At 35.4% G+C, this 15,052-nt stretch overlaps 2 protein-coding genes across 3 annotated transcripts in view; both read right to left on the bottom strand.

Moving 5' to 3' along the window:
• Positions 1–1,037: 1,037 nt before the first annotated feature.
• On the bottom strand, positions 1,038–2,510 carry LOC123878657 (dynein axonemal assembly factor 3 homolog). The gene has a single exon (XM_045925971.1). It carries the CDS (start codon positions 2,438–2,440, stop codon positions 1,058–1,060), a length of 1,383 nt encoding a protein of 460 aa, XP_045781927.1. The 5' UTR covers positions 2,441–2,510; the 3' UTR covers positions 1,038–1,057.
• Positions 2,511–4,448: 1,938 nt separating this feature from the next.
• The window catches only part of LOC123879743 (adhesion G-protein coupled receptor G2-like), a 38,797-nt gene continuing 28,193 nt past the window's right edge, over positions 4,449–15,052 (bottom strand). For both annotated transcript variants that reach the window (XM_045927663.1, XM_045927657.1), the window contains 4 exons: positions 7,628–7,726; positions 7,169–7,403; positions 6,351–6,556; positions 4,449–5,952 (listed from right to left, as the gene is read on the bottom strand). In XM_045927663.1, the coding sequence (XP_045783619.1) occupies positions 4,792–5,952; positions 6,351–6,556; positions 7,169–7,403; positions 7,628–7,726 (1,701 nt within the window). In that variant the 3' untranslated portion in view covers positions 4,449–4,791. The remainder of the gene's footprint in view (positions 5,953–6,350; positions 6,557–7,168; positions 7,404–7,627; positions 7,727–15,052) is intronic.

The raw sequence follows: 15,052 nt of genomic DNA on the forward strand, positions 1-15,052 counted from the left end.
AAGCATTGCAAAGGTTTTAAAGCAAGCTATACAAAATGAGCTTAATAACCCTTTAGTACTTTTACTTTCGCTCCATTCTCTGTATTAAATACTCACTCTAGCTACGAACTATTAGTCTATTCGAGAATAATTCACTTGCAAAAGGGGCATTCACTTTTCTCTTCCTTTCTTCTATGTCTGGAGTTCATGCTCCCAAGGTCTACGCCCTCCACGATTAAATTGTTTAGGCCTCACCCCAGCAAAATGATTTGAAAAATATACATTTACCTTTTCTTTTTATTTAAAATTAGAAACAAACAATTGAAGTTGTATTTAAATAGGTAAAATTACGATAATTTGCAACCACCATCACCATCGACCTACTGATTTAGAGAAAAGTTAGTGTTAAGTGATATAATATTATACGAATTTGAACGAAAAAGAACAAAAAAGGAAACGTTATATACGTTGAACATTTTCAGTTTAATTTTGTCCTTGTAAATATATTTGCTATATTATTTACTAAATGAATGTAACATATTATTAATGAAAGAAAATAGATGAACACAAATTTTTCTGAACGTTTCATTTGAAATAACCCCCTTTTCAGCTTTTGGACTATCTATATGAACCACATGGCTTAAAACGCGACCCGATGGAAGGGCAATATTTATCACAAAATGTTGTCTCGCCAGGGAGGTAATCACGATCCTCAGTCATGACTCATGAGGGAGCCACTGGATTAAGAGCGAGAGGGAGATAATATGAACCAGATTGTTATAGATTTTTTGATGATACAGTCAAAGATGGAACGCCTTACTTGAACAAGCCGTAAGGATGCAAGATAGACGAATCACAGTTTAGACAAGTGGAATAAAAATAGAAATAATTCATAAAAATAATATAATTTTACTATGAGAGATCAAGGAACCACACAAAAATTCTACTCTATTTGATTTTGATTGTCCAAGGAGAACAAACTTCAACCGAGAGTGGTGTTGTGTATCACTCTTCAATTCAGGTAGGAAGGTACAAAGTATTTCAATGAAACACGAATCAACTTAATATTTATTTTATTTTACGTAAATGGGTCAGTGCTCTCACTCTTCCTTCTAATAAGAAACTTGGCAAAGTCATCCTTTTCGGGATCAAAAGAGCCAATCTTCTCGCACTGCGCTGTCGTCGCCGCTTGCTGGATCTGATTACCATATGCCTTCACGTCATCTCTTTTTAACTCTACCACATATTTCCGTGACTCCATTATTACTACAGCATCGTCTCTAGCCATCGACCATACACTGGGTTTCACTCGAGGAAGCACATTATGTCCGACGAATACTCCGTGAAACAGCCCCTGAAACTGAGGCTTATGCGGATAATGGTCCAAAGCAGAAAGTGATAAGAAATGGACTTTTCCAAAGTCGACGTCTATGTACGTATCCCGGTCTTCACGCAAAAGTACCGGAGCTTCCGGCCCACTTTCAGAAATCTTTGCATCGAGCTCGCATAAAACTGTCATACCCAAATTCTGTTGGGTATCCAAATTCATCACGTTAGGCTCAAACGGCTTACGCGTTTCGATTTCATAGAGCATCCTCATTACATTACGCTCTGATATATCAGTCGATCTTTTGTAATTGACCCCATGAGTGGACTTTAGCATATCCTCGTCTTCGCAATCGAGGCCATATGCGATGTATGGAGAAGTGACTAAATCCCCAAGATATCCACGGTGAAGGTATCTATTCCCACACTTGTAAACTCCAGCAGCCAACGAAACGTTCGGTCGGCAAACCTCCGTTTCCAACCAAGTAAAAGCTATTCCATGTTCTCTAAAATGCTTGTACTCTTGAAAGCATATCTGGCTGGCTGCTTCCTTCAAGCGCATATGATAATCCCAGTCGAACACTCCAACTCTATTATCATATCTGACACCGAGGTTTAATCTGACTCTATGGTCCCACAACTCGCATGCGTTGAACTGGTTTGTGTTCCCAGTCGTCCAGAAGCTAAAAAGGTTCTCCATGTAATCTCTCTCCCGGTACTTCATTTGGTCTACTGACACACAGGGTAGGAGACAGCTCATGTATTCAGGGTTTGTTATCATTCCAACTAACTGACGTGCTTTTGCAACAAGATACCTTGAAGTTGGAGGTCGCAGAAGCATATTTCCGTAGATTTCGAGGAACCGTCTGGTTTTCTCTAGAAGACCACTTCGATTCGTTTTCTCCAAGGCCATAGACAGGAGGAGGATTTGTCGAGCTATGATTTCTGGGCAGCCATCTATTACGAATATGTTCATATACCGTCTTGTATGTCGGTACGCTTGGGCCAAAGTTTTGAGGATATGTCTCGCATCACAACCGCCTATGATCAGAAAATTTAATTCGTACGCACCTTTATCACCATGTTTTAGATATTCCTTTTGAAGATCAAGGGCTGGACTTATTCCCCAGAACATTTTTTATTACTTTTTGCTACTTTTTACTGCTTTTTGCTTGGAAAATTGTCTTTCAACGAGCCGATGGCTCTGGCTGGATTTTCAGATTGAAAATGCCTTGACAACGTAAACATCGAGGTGATGAAGCGTGAAGTCTCAGTGGGGCGTTGCTATGGCGACGGGCTATTAATTGCCGGTATCTGCTAATAAAGCCTCTTTTATACTCATGTTAATTAAATATAGCTAAAGTTCTAATTATCTACTCGAGTGGTAAGTAAATGTTAAGCGAAAAATGTAGATTATATTATTGTATATTGATGAATTGCGTAGATGATGCGACTTCAGCGTGGATGTAGGTTTAAATAGCCACATGTGAGCTCATTGAATTCCATTAAAAAGTAGTATTTGTCCGTCTCAAGGATTGTACCAGTCAAAATAAGTGAAGCGGAGGGGCCTTGAAAAATTGGAAAGATAGACTTTCACATTTACAATATTAAGTAGGTAGTATGGATTGTTCAAATAATATAGTATCTAAAAAGAGATCTAAATTCAGACAAAAATAAAGACTAAATCCGTAAGGCCAAAGGTTCGAATCTCACCAGATGGAGTAATCAAACACACAGCGGACATACATCAAGATTAGATGGAAGTTAAAGAGGAATATTAGTGATCTTTTTAAACCCTTTCCAAAAAAATTATTGCTTAATAGTGAAAAATTTAATGATTGTCTTCTATAGACTGGCAATATGAACAAAAATAAATTAATTATTAGTCGGTTCCTCACAAACACAAACGTACGAATTTGTCTTCACTTTTTAAAATACGAATATGTACATACCTATTATGAGCTTTTCTTCTCTGGAATTTTATAATATTATCTTTGTGATTGGGTACCTAGGAATATAATTATTATAAGAATCATTATTAGTTATTAAGATATTAGTAACTTTTTTCGACAATTTGAAATTAATTTGAGCTTGTTTTGTGACATAGATTCAAATAATATGATTTGCTAGATTAGATGATGAAGGGTAGTAGGCAAATAAAACTAAAGTGTAATAAATAAGTTTTAATTTATATTCACATTTATAATTTATAATAAATGCCACAACGTTTATTACTTAATGTAGGTAATAACTAAATAATATTTGTTCTGTACATGAAAATTACTTCATCGCTAAACTATTTACATAAATAAATTAACATCTCCTATCTCTATCGTAGTAACTATTTTAGATATTAATACTTATTCGATGTCTTAGATTTTCTTTCTAATAATAATTTTATGACTTATTAGCCTAACAGTTTAAAATAGCTGCCAAAAGCATTTTAAATAGTATAGATACAAAGCTGAAATATTTATCTTAAGCAAATAAAAATGTATTAAAAGGGTCCCTTTTTGCCATTTTCGGGAAACTAGAACGTTATTCGAGTTTAAAACGGAGTTTATAGCCCAACTGGTAGTAGTGGCCCAGACTTAGCTAAAGCAAAATTTTACTACAAAATGTAAGTCCACCTTATATAATATGCATCTCATAGTTGGTAGCCTGGTGGGAGGTTTGCCAACGCTAAGCTGGTACGCGGTCGCCATCCAGCACCTTGGAGTTCCAACATCTATCGGTTTTTTGGACTATGTACCCCATCAGACAGATAGCGCAAGATGGTGTACAAGAGGCCTATGTCCAACAGTGGACGTCTATCGGTTGACAACGACGACAACATTTGATAACTTTACTTACATACCAATTATTATTAAAATAAAACATATTTCAATTATAACTACCATTTTTAAAATTCGTGGGCCGATGAACCCACTAGAAATGAATTTTAAAAGCGAAAGTAATTTTTTTTTTCTCACGACTATACATCAAGACATAATTAACTAACGCTTACAATTAATAGGTCCTATTCTAAAGGTTTTAATCACTTTCATAGCCTCGTTTTAATACTAACAATATGCGAGCCAATCAAAGCTGGACAACTTTGAAAAGAAAAATCATTCATTAATACTCATAACAATATTTTTAGAAAATAACTCCTTCATTTAAATCCTATCAAATAGATTATAAATAACAAAAAATAAATAAAACTATTTAACATAACAATTTAGGGTATAGAATAATGAACACAGAATTTAGCGCCTCGCTAGAAAGAGTAGCAATATGGCCAAACTATAATATTAGGTACAATTTCATAATTAACAAAAATTAAGGTTAATGCACATCTTATATCTCAAACTGTATGCATTTCTATTTCATAAGAATCTATGAAGAAAGTGTGATTCTGTCGAGTAAAAGTCGAGAATTTTTTTCGAGAAATACCTACCCGTTGAAATATTAACCTATAATTGGCTGCTTGGGTTTAGGCCTTCGTCAAGAAAACCTAGAGTCATCTTGGTTCAAAGATTTAGGCTTCGATGCCTTAGCTTCCACAGACAACGGCGATGCAGCCCCTCTCCAACCTGTACGGCTATTGGAATATGTAGATGACGTCACAGGCACTTTGCGTGTCTGCTTGATCTTTAGTTTGTTCAACCACAAATCCCTAGTCTTCTTGTTCCCAAGGACAAAGAAAAGGAACAACATAAACCCTTGATAAGTCGCCGTAAACGTGAAGAAGTACGCAGCGACAACGTTGAAAGCGAACAAACCAAAAATCCAAGGCAGCCCAAAAAGGAAAACCAATAAACAACTAACGGAAGCGCAACGGAGAGCTTCGTTCGAATCCCCATGTCTCTGAATCCCCCTAGATGCAAACACGGAACGGACTATTAAAGCAAATAGTGTCCAGTTTACAAGTAATATAAATGCTATGGGGGCATATACAGCCAGCCACATAGCAAGTCCAGAAGGATAGCAAAAAGAACCACTCGGCATTTTCTCTTCGAAACGCCCCGCGTAAGAAGACGGAGCGGCTGAAAGAAGAATGCCAATAATAGCCAAAGGAACCCCCCAAGCAAATGCAGATGCTCTCAACAGTTTATGTGAGGCATCTCTTGTGAAGACTAATACTAATCTTCTATACGATAACACTGCTGCTACTAACATCCAGCAGAATGACGATAGAACTGAGTAATGTAAGACTACACCTATTAACATACAAGCAATACTGTATTGGTCAAATTTAGCAAAAATAATTACTAAAAAGCTAAGGACGAGTAAGAATATTGATATACATAATTGAAGCCAGATTTTGTTGCTATAATCTCGTCGCCAGGATCTGAACATGGCTGCCGTAACTCCAACCATTATCAGCCCAAAAATAGATAAGCAGCATCCAATAACAGTTAGCAGTTCCAAAACATCTTCATCCTTTTGGGAAAATACTGACTTCGGGAACAATACTTCAGCGAAATGCGTGAGATGGGTGCATCTGCAAGTGTCTAGCATGCCTGGTTCAGTTGCACGGATGAGGGTGCAACCATCGGAGGACCAGGATCCAGTTCCATCTTCATTGAATTTCCAGTAAGCGCATGTTCTTGTTGCGTTGCGGTCTGTTTCTGTTGTTGTTGGGCTTAAATGGATGTCTATTACCTGCGGGAAAATTGTCCAAAATTATTGTATGAATTATGGGAGTATGTACGTAATTGTAGAATGAAGACAATAGTTGCATAATGCCAGAAAAAGATGGTTAATGTACATATTTAATCCGGTAAATAGCGTAACATTCTAGAGTTCCAAAAACTCAACTCCGAAAACCTTCCGAAGTTTTAACGGTCGGAAATATCTAGACAAGTTTTGCTATTTTGGTGATTTTGGCTAGAAGTTCTCTACCCTAAAAACTCTTCTACCTATATCAACTGACTATATTTTTGACTAAACACCCCGATGGTAAAATTTAGTTTCAGTTGTCTAAATGCTAGATTTCAGATGCATTAGTATCAAACGATTGGAACATTTGTATGATTAGATAATGTTAAAGCTTCAGTTACCTCTCCATTCTCAAAGTTGGTGACATCCTCCACTTTGATACTCAGTACGCGACTGTTAACCGAGTAAGATTTTTGGCTCGCTTGGAAGGCTCTATCGTTCCTGAACACCACGAAACTAATGCGACGAGATGCGTCTGACACGGACTGTGGCAAGTGAACCACTACCTCGTTCCTTTCGGAGTCGAGGACTGTTCTGTTTACTTCACCTGAAACGAAGAAGAGACAAACATTAAGGACAAATATATTTTAAAGAAAAGAAACAATGGTTTCTATTCTGAGATTTCAAAAGCATCGTCACTAAAGGCACCTAAAGATATTTTTATTTTTCATGGCGTTATTATATTTACGCTACAAATACGCTTATGATAGCTTAGTTTTTGACCATTTGACTTCAGATATACCTAAAATGCAGTATGTCTGAAAAACAGAAATTTTAGCAACTTTACTTTCGAAAGAACTACATATTATCAGTAAACGTATCAGTGTCTCTCGTGGCTATATACCTTTCACATAATAGCTTGACTTCTGACTAACTAATCTAAGAGAGATGGCCTGAGCAAAAACAGTTTTACCGACTTTAGCTGAGATAATTCCGAAAGCAGCGTCAGTAAATGCATCATTATCTATTGTGGCCACTTAATGCCTTTTACATAATGTTACATTATCTGTCGTAAAGTTGTTGGCTGAAATGTTAATATTAGTCTATAGTAAAATTAAAAATATAAGAAAGTCGTTCTCTATAGCAGCTTAATGGACGACGACGTTTTATTAGCTTGGCTTATGGCCAACTAAGAGAGCAACAGTTTTTCCAACTTTACCTGAGATAATTTCGAAAGCACCGTCAGTAAATACATCGTTGTCTCTTGCTGCTATCTTCATGCCTCTCACGGGATGGCTTGGCTCAGCATCGGCTAGCAACATAGCAATGTTGTTCCGCACTGTAGTAACGCTTCTTGATCCGTTCAGCTCTATGGCAGCACCCAAATTATCTAGGAGGTGTAAAAGACGACCAGGGATTTCTAGGCTGTCGTGATGTTCAAATAATTCATCTACCTAAAAAAAAAAAAAAAACGCTTTAAGGATTTTCTTGCTTAACCATGATGTAAATAAATTTTTGGATTTGTATATTTTAAACAAATGGGTTGTTTTAATTTCTATTCGAGGTACAATTGCAACATAAATGCTTTAAATTAGTTTGCTTGGAATAGTATTAAAACAATAAAATTAAACAAGAAGTTAAGTAGAGTAACAGTTAGGCATTAAAATACAATGAATACCTGATTAAATACATCGCCAATATCATCCACTGTGATAGGGGCGGAACTGTTGATCAGGTTGTCCAAGTCACTTAGCACTTGGTCCAATTGTTCTCCTGGCTGTGAACACACAATTTCCAGAATTAGAATAAACTTATGGCCATCTCATGGCAAACACTTGCCAATGGTAATAAGCACCTGAATGAAAAATCTCATGAACGCCTTCTTATTCAAATACGTAAGTATTTTCTGTTCAAGTTCTTTTATTTTCTAATTTGTGGAATCGCTTATTCATCTTCTGAGATATAAAGAACTCTGATTATAACAAAGTAACTTTAAAAAACTTTAGCATTATATATTTCTTTACATCTTAAACAATATTCACATTATTAGGCATGGTAATCCATACTGTAAGCTTGGCCCATATTAATTATCTATAAACGTGTAGAAGTTACTGATTAGATAGTTGGCGCCACTCAAATCATAACAAATCATAACATCATATTAGAAGGCGTCATTGATTGGCTGAAGTTGTTCAACATCTGATCGATAAACGTACTGTATATAAAATTCTTATAGTTTTTAGTTGATGAATTGTAGTATAATAAAGGATAATATTTGTAATCAATATATAAGATGAAAACATCTTTATTACTTAGATGATTTGTTAAACGAGCTTGATGATTTGTATATTAGTCACTAAGTTTATTCATTGTACAATTTGGATTGGCGGATAACGATAAGATAAAAAGGGGAGTGGCTAATAAACGTGGAGAGGTTACCTGTAAGAGTGGTTTAAAAACGACGACATTCGAAAATATACTAACGTAAGAGGAACAACATTTATTTGACACAAATGTAAAAGTTAATAAATTTAAATCTGAAATAAAAGTATAATAATTTATCATAAAGATTGTGTTTGTGATTTCGTCAGACCTTACCCAAAAGGTCAGAAGAGGGACATCAAGAAAATATAATATTTTCTTGTCACGCTCACGACTCAGAGAAACAAGTGGAAATATACAGAGGAACGAGAAAGAAGTGGAGGTCTAGTAGACCACAGACATTTTGGAGCACAAGGCCAATATTTGGGCCTCAATATATCAAAGTACCTAGTCATGGCATCAAAGGATTTCTGGATAAACGGGTAGGATCTTTCCATGATTTTATTTTTATTGATAGCTATTAATGGTAATTTTTTTTTTATTTTTTTTATTTGTGTGGGTTTTCGTTTTGTTTGTTCTACATTTAGTTATCATTTTGTTAAAAAGCTTTGCTCCGAGTTGGAATGGAAATTATATAACGTTATGATACCTAGAATTACCCACATGTTTATAATTCATCTTGTATATTGGTTATACAAATGCGATCGACCTTCAAATTGTGGTTTAAATAACATTGAGGTATTTAGAAGGCTTATTTTACAATGAAAAATGAAAAATGTTTATTTATAAAATACAGTCTTGTACAATTTTCCTGTTTCTGGTGGTACCCGCACTAGGTTATCCTGTATCGTGGGTACAATGGAATAGATAGTGAACATAGTGTTAAACAATATAAAAAGTGTGGTTTACTTAATGATGGGCGTTATTGTTACTTTTAAATAGTTTTCAGGATGTATCTACTATGTCCTGCCGGGGTTTTATTTCTCATTAAATGATTTCACAGGTGCATAACTCACAGAACGTGGTATTTCAATCTTCACACTTGTAATCGTGTGCCGAATTAGTTTGGTTAAGAGTTACGATAGGGATTTATTTTCACATAGTGGTTTTGTTTTACGGAAGGTGAATTTCTGGATTTAGGTTCAATCGTTTGCTGCATTCATTGTATAGATAGATGTTTTCCTTTTTCTAGCACACAGTGACGCGATATTATCACACAGCATTCATTGGGCATCTTGAATGTTGTTTTGTGAAATTATTATTTTTTGTAAACCGCTTTGGGATAAGGTAGAAAAAGTTACATGAAATAGCTTTTCGTTTTACGCCTGCCAGTGAAATAATCCGCCTCTACTTGTAATGGTTACTGAGTGATTGGGGATATAAAATGTTAATTGATAAAAATGAAGGTGATCCGTTGTAATAAAGTAATAGTGACCAGGGTTAATAAATTGAGCATTTTGAGAAATATAAATCCTAAAATGGGTGTAAAAGTAGGTTTATCTTATCTGGTTATTCTTTAACTAAATTTAAAATTATGGTAGGTAGGTAGTCAGATAGTTTTAAATACGGGGTGCATAAATAAGTGTTTTTTTTTTACAAAAGTGAGGAGAAATGTTTTCATTTATCTATTTTTACCACTTGAAACGCGTAATGTTTGAGTTTCAAACATAACTTTGCTGATAACAGCTCACCATGAACAACCCATGGCCGGCCCACTACTGAGCAACAAGTGTCTCCTCACAGAATGAGAAGGGTTTAGGCCGTAGTCTACCATGCTAGATAACAGCTAATTTACTTTTAATACTGGCACAATAATTTGAGTACTACGAGTAGTAGGTAGGTATAGTATATGGGCAGCGGGGTTTTTTTTTTACCTGTATTCACGCAATTAACTGTGTACTGCCGCATTTAAATGCAATATGATTTTGTTTTTATTGGATTAACATCGCTTGGCGGGTTAAATTCCTGGCAAATGTTCTATTAAAATTAGAGTAAGTTTTTTTAATGGTAATATACCTACAGTACTGCCCTTAGGGCAGGGCGCGATAATAAGTACCTACTACCAAAATACTATTTTCTTTGTTGTACGAAAGAAATTTTAGGCAAATATCTTTGCACTACGCTCGCGTTTGTGGCATGACATTATCCCAGAAATATATTTTAAAAAAAATTCACGCTCGCTTGACTCGCTTCGCGATAGTTCAGTTTCGATATGCATTTAGTTAACAAAACTCTCAGGAAACCACGTTTGTTGTGCTCTCGAAATTGATCAGTCTATTTGATAAAATCGAAATGCGGTGCCTTATAAATTTCGCTTAGGAGCGCCGGTAGTATCTCATGATAATAATATGAATATTGATCATAATTTTTTTTTTTAGGCTGATTAAGCATTGAAGGGTTTTCGGCTGGTCTGGCATTTCGCCTGATTTTATGTTTTTGCTTATTTAGCGCGTTCAGGAAAGCTTTGACAACGTTTTATAACATGAGTATATATTTTTTTTTGTTTTAGTTACCCAAACAGAAAAAAAAAAGCATTAAAGATGTGGGACCGAGGGATAAATCTAGTTTGATTTTTGGTTGGATTATGAAGTTGTAGTTAGGGTATTTAAAATAGAAAGATTTCAATTGTAGGAAATGATGTAAAACATGTTGAGGATAAGTTGTGTAATAAAGTCGATAATTCACTTGTTGGATGTCACGCGATCTATTGCGAGGAGGAATCTTTTTCTTGTCTCTGTTTTTATAAATACGGTGTTCTGACGGGTTTTTATTTACGTCTCGGATTATTGAATACTTTCGGTGTTTGATTGGACGGTTAGAGGTTGCAAAAGCAATCGCCCTCTAATTAAATCATTTATTTAGGCATTAGTTCAATTTGGATTAAATCTCGCGAAAAGCCACGGTGGCTGTCTCTCGCGCGTCTTGGAAAGACATTCCTAATGCCTGTTTTTCTGAGGGAGGGATGCATTATCAAGTGAGATGAGCTGCAATGTTTGCGGCTGATTATTTTGGAAAATTTGCAATCGTGGCAAGTGGAGTAAAGTTTGACTAAGCTATTTAATGAACTAAGTATATAATGGATTTGGTGAATGGTTATATTATATAACATTTTGATAAATGGATGAATTTGAAGAGTGTATGTATGTGGTTGATGCACATTTGTTTCATATTTTTACTTAAGTTATAAAGTATTACATTTGGTGAGTAGTTATTTATATTTGGTAGGGTAGGTTTGATAAACAGGTAGTTATCTTGATTAATAAGTGAGTTATCATTTTATAAATGCGTACTTTAACCCATTATAGCCTGAATTATTTTAAGGTCTCAGAATTGAGTTTTTCATTAATATGTTGTTATTATGGACCCTATTAGTCAGATCTAATCATTAGAATTTTGGCGCAAGTCTTACTTCTGGAAATAACCATGGATGCTGCATGGCACCGCTAGGCTCCTACCGTGTCTTTTCAAATGTCTCATAAATTTCTTATAACTGAATGTTACCAAAATATTCTACCACAATTTGATGAGAATTATTAAGGTATTAACTCTTGTATAGTTCAAGGTTCAAAATTGATTAAAAGATCCAATATATTATATGAACATTTACATATATTTCCATAAAATTATATATTATTTGTAGGAACCTTGTAGGTTGCAGGGTGCACAGAGCCTCACGATGCATTTATTGCACTAGTCTGACTGTGACAATACTGTAACCCACACTTGCGACATGACTCGCTGGGTACCAATAAATGATTTCTGCTGTCATAACATATGCTGTCAGACCCGATTGCCAGTATTTTTTAGATGTTTTTGCTTGGTGTTTGAAGCTGATAGACGGCGTATTTCTGAACTGAAATAGGTATGAACAGATGTAGAGCATAGCACCACTTCACATTTAGCATTGAGTTGCCGACCAGTGGGATTATTTATGAAACCACCCTCATCTTTGTCAGATAGGATTATAGGGTCTGGAGCTTCAATTTATAGCAATTGAGGCTTGAGTTCATCGTCTTCTTCTAGTATAGCAAGTGCCTCATGTAATGTACAATCTCCATTGAAACAAAAAAGCCATTACATAAGGAATAACCAAAGAAAAGACATAAATTAGATTTTTGGTATACTTAATAAAAAGACAACATAATGACCTAGCGGTGCCGTACGGCATCCATATCTTTTAACATGCCATAATCCAAACAATAAAACAAAATACGACAGTTTTATGATATGAACAAGTCAATGCAAGGTTTGGCATCAAGTGTAAATGCATAAAAGTATTACATTACTCAAAATAAAAAAAATATGATCCCTATACTGGAATGTTGCATCCATTATTGGCAGCAATTTCACATCACTGATTTACAGGTGCTCGTGCAGGTCACAAAAAGCTTATGGGACAAAACAAAGTAAATGGAGTAATGGCTATGTCCCTCTAGCATGTCATTGACAACAAACCACTTGACTTCACCTCTTATTACAAGGACAGGGCCCGCCAATTTAAACATACGAAATTGGGTGCCATATGGCACCGCTAGGCTATAATGGGTTAATGTTTGATGGACTGGTATACTTGATAAATGTGCATATTTTCATACTTCAAAGACAAGTTGTACCTATTAGTTTCTTCAAGCTTTTAGTTGCTGATAATTATATTAACATTCTTTAGAGCGCATGTCCTATGGACGAAATGGTTTATACATACTTTCACTGTTTGAAATGTTACAATCATAAAGATATAGTTATGACTAGAGGAGGTCATAGCTTGTTGCCGCTCTTGTACATCCATGTGTCGACTAGGTATTGTTATCTCAGTATATTTCAGGGAACCTCCGTTCGGGTGAAAGCGATAGCTGTTGGATAAATGCTTGTTGGGTTATCAGAAGACCGTGTAGTCTTCGATGAGGTTACTTGTAAATATTATAGCGAAATAGTAAGTTTAAAAATAGAATGAGGCTAAACTAAAAAAAATGAGACAAAGATAAAAATAATAACTTAAAGCATTGAAACAGCATAAAGTGAAATAGTAACTTACAAACTATACATACATATTTACGAATTATGTAGATAGATATAGTATTACTGGATTACGTATATCAAATAAGAATACTGTCAGCTCATGTTTTGTTTTCGGCGTGGTAATTTTACGCTTAAAACTCATAAGAGATATCATGAGGTTCGCTTTCTGTAAAAGTTATTAGCTTTAACAGTTAATTGATTTATTACATTATTTATTTATTATACACTCAACAAGTAAAAGTATTTTGTTTTGACAAAATCCAAAGAAGTACCTATTGGATTAATAAGGCAAGGTACGAAGCATTGGCTGGATTTTACAACATTTAAAGTTTCCTGTTCATTTTTATCATTGAGTTAATTTGAGGCGGAAGGATCCTCTTGAAAATTTTTAAGATTAAGTTATTAGTAAGAAAGTATATTTTGCTTAGGTTAGTTTAAAATGTACAGCCGGTAATTTAAAAAAAAAATTATATATTTAATTTTACATAATAGGTGAAGCTGGTTGATGCACCAAAAATCGAATTATCATAGGAATTTAATTAAGCTAACATTTTTATTTATTATCAACTTCAAATATACAGTAGCAAACTGATTAGTTGGAATACATGCAGTGATTGGAATATTTAAGTTCCGATAGAAGAATCTATATCGTGGCTTGTTCCTTTATGGACAAGAATATTTTTTTTTTGACTCGTGGGACCACTTACACACAATATCAACGTTCGGTTTGGAGGTCTTCCATGGCTATTCCTACAGTTCCATGACGTATTGAAGAGGTTAACACTTTGTCGCTCATCACATCAACCAGCACGGCATTTGGGTATGATGGATGGATGTAGATAGGTACACATTTGATGGGGGGGGGGGGGTTTAGTGGTTTGTATCAATAGGAACCAGGGGTTGAATGAGGAAGGCTGAGGACAGTACGTGTGGTGCTTACTAGGGAAGGTTTATGTTCAACAGTGACCTTATGATGATGACGATGTAGATGACGATGATGATGATGATGGACGTACGAGGATGAATCTTTTACGAAACGAATAAAGGGAAATCGAACAGATGCGGGTCATTACGGTTAACATATAAAATAATGTATAAGGTACCTACTTTCTTCTAATCTTTATGATCGATCAGCTTGTGATAGAGATCTTGATGTCGTAGAGAATAGAGATGTATCGAACGGAATATTTATTTCATTTTTTTCCTGCTATTATGTTGATATCGCTTTTCTCTATGAAAAGGAATTAATGATAAACTAATAGGTATCATTCGGCGGCGAGTCGCGACTGTGTCGTTCCCAGGGTCGAATTTGGTAGTTCTGCTTATGTTACTCGAAACGACAAAGTACGCCATATGGTGCATATTATGGCTAAAATAAAATATATAAGTATCATGTGAAATTATAAATCAAAGATTCTTTTTGCATGTAGATATTATATGGTTAAGAGGCACAAGTGACGCAACTACTGTACCCTGGCGTTTGTTTAACATTGTCCATTAGTACTTCAGAATGTGGATTTTGCTAGAAAAAAAAAACAATAGGTAATTGTAAGAAATATGGGAAGCGTAATCTGCATTAAAAGAAAAAGTTTGAATTGGAAGCAACCAGGCATAGGATTTTCATACATCCGTAATCACGTTCCTTTCAACTCTCTATCTATCACGGTTCACGATACGCCGTTCGCGGTTCGGGCCGTGACGCACGTGCAGACGGACAGACGGACGGAGAGCAGAGGTTTAGAAAATAGGGTCTCGTAGGCACCCT

The sequence above is a fragment of the Maniola jurtina genome, chromosome 3 (assembly GCF_905333055.1).
Source record: "Maniola jurtina chromosome 3, ilManJurt1.1, whole genome shotgun sequence".
Classification (NCBI taxonomy): domain Eukaryota; kingdom Metazoa; phylum Arthropoda; class Insecta; order Lepidoptera; family Nymphalidae; genus Maniola; species Maniola jurtina.

Coding starts and splice junctions, on each gene's coding strand:
- LOC123878657 (XM_045925971.1), bottom strand. CDS start 2,440: ATGTTCTGGGGAATAAGTCCAGCCCTTGATCTTCAAAAGGAATATCTA.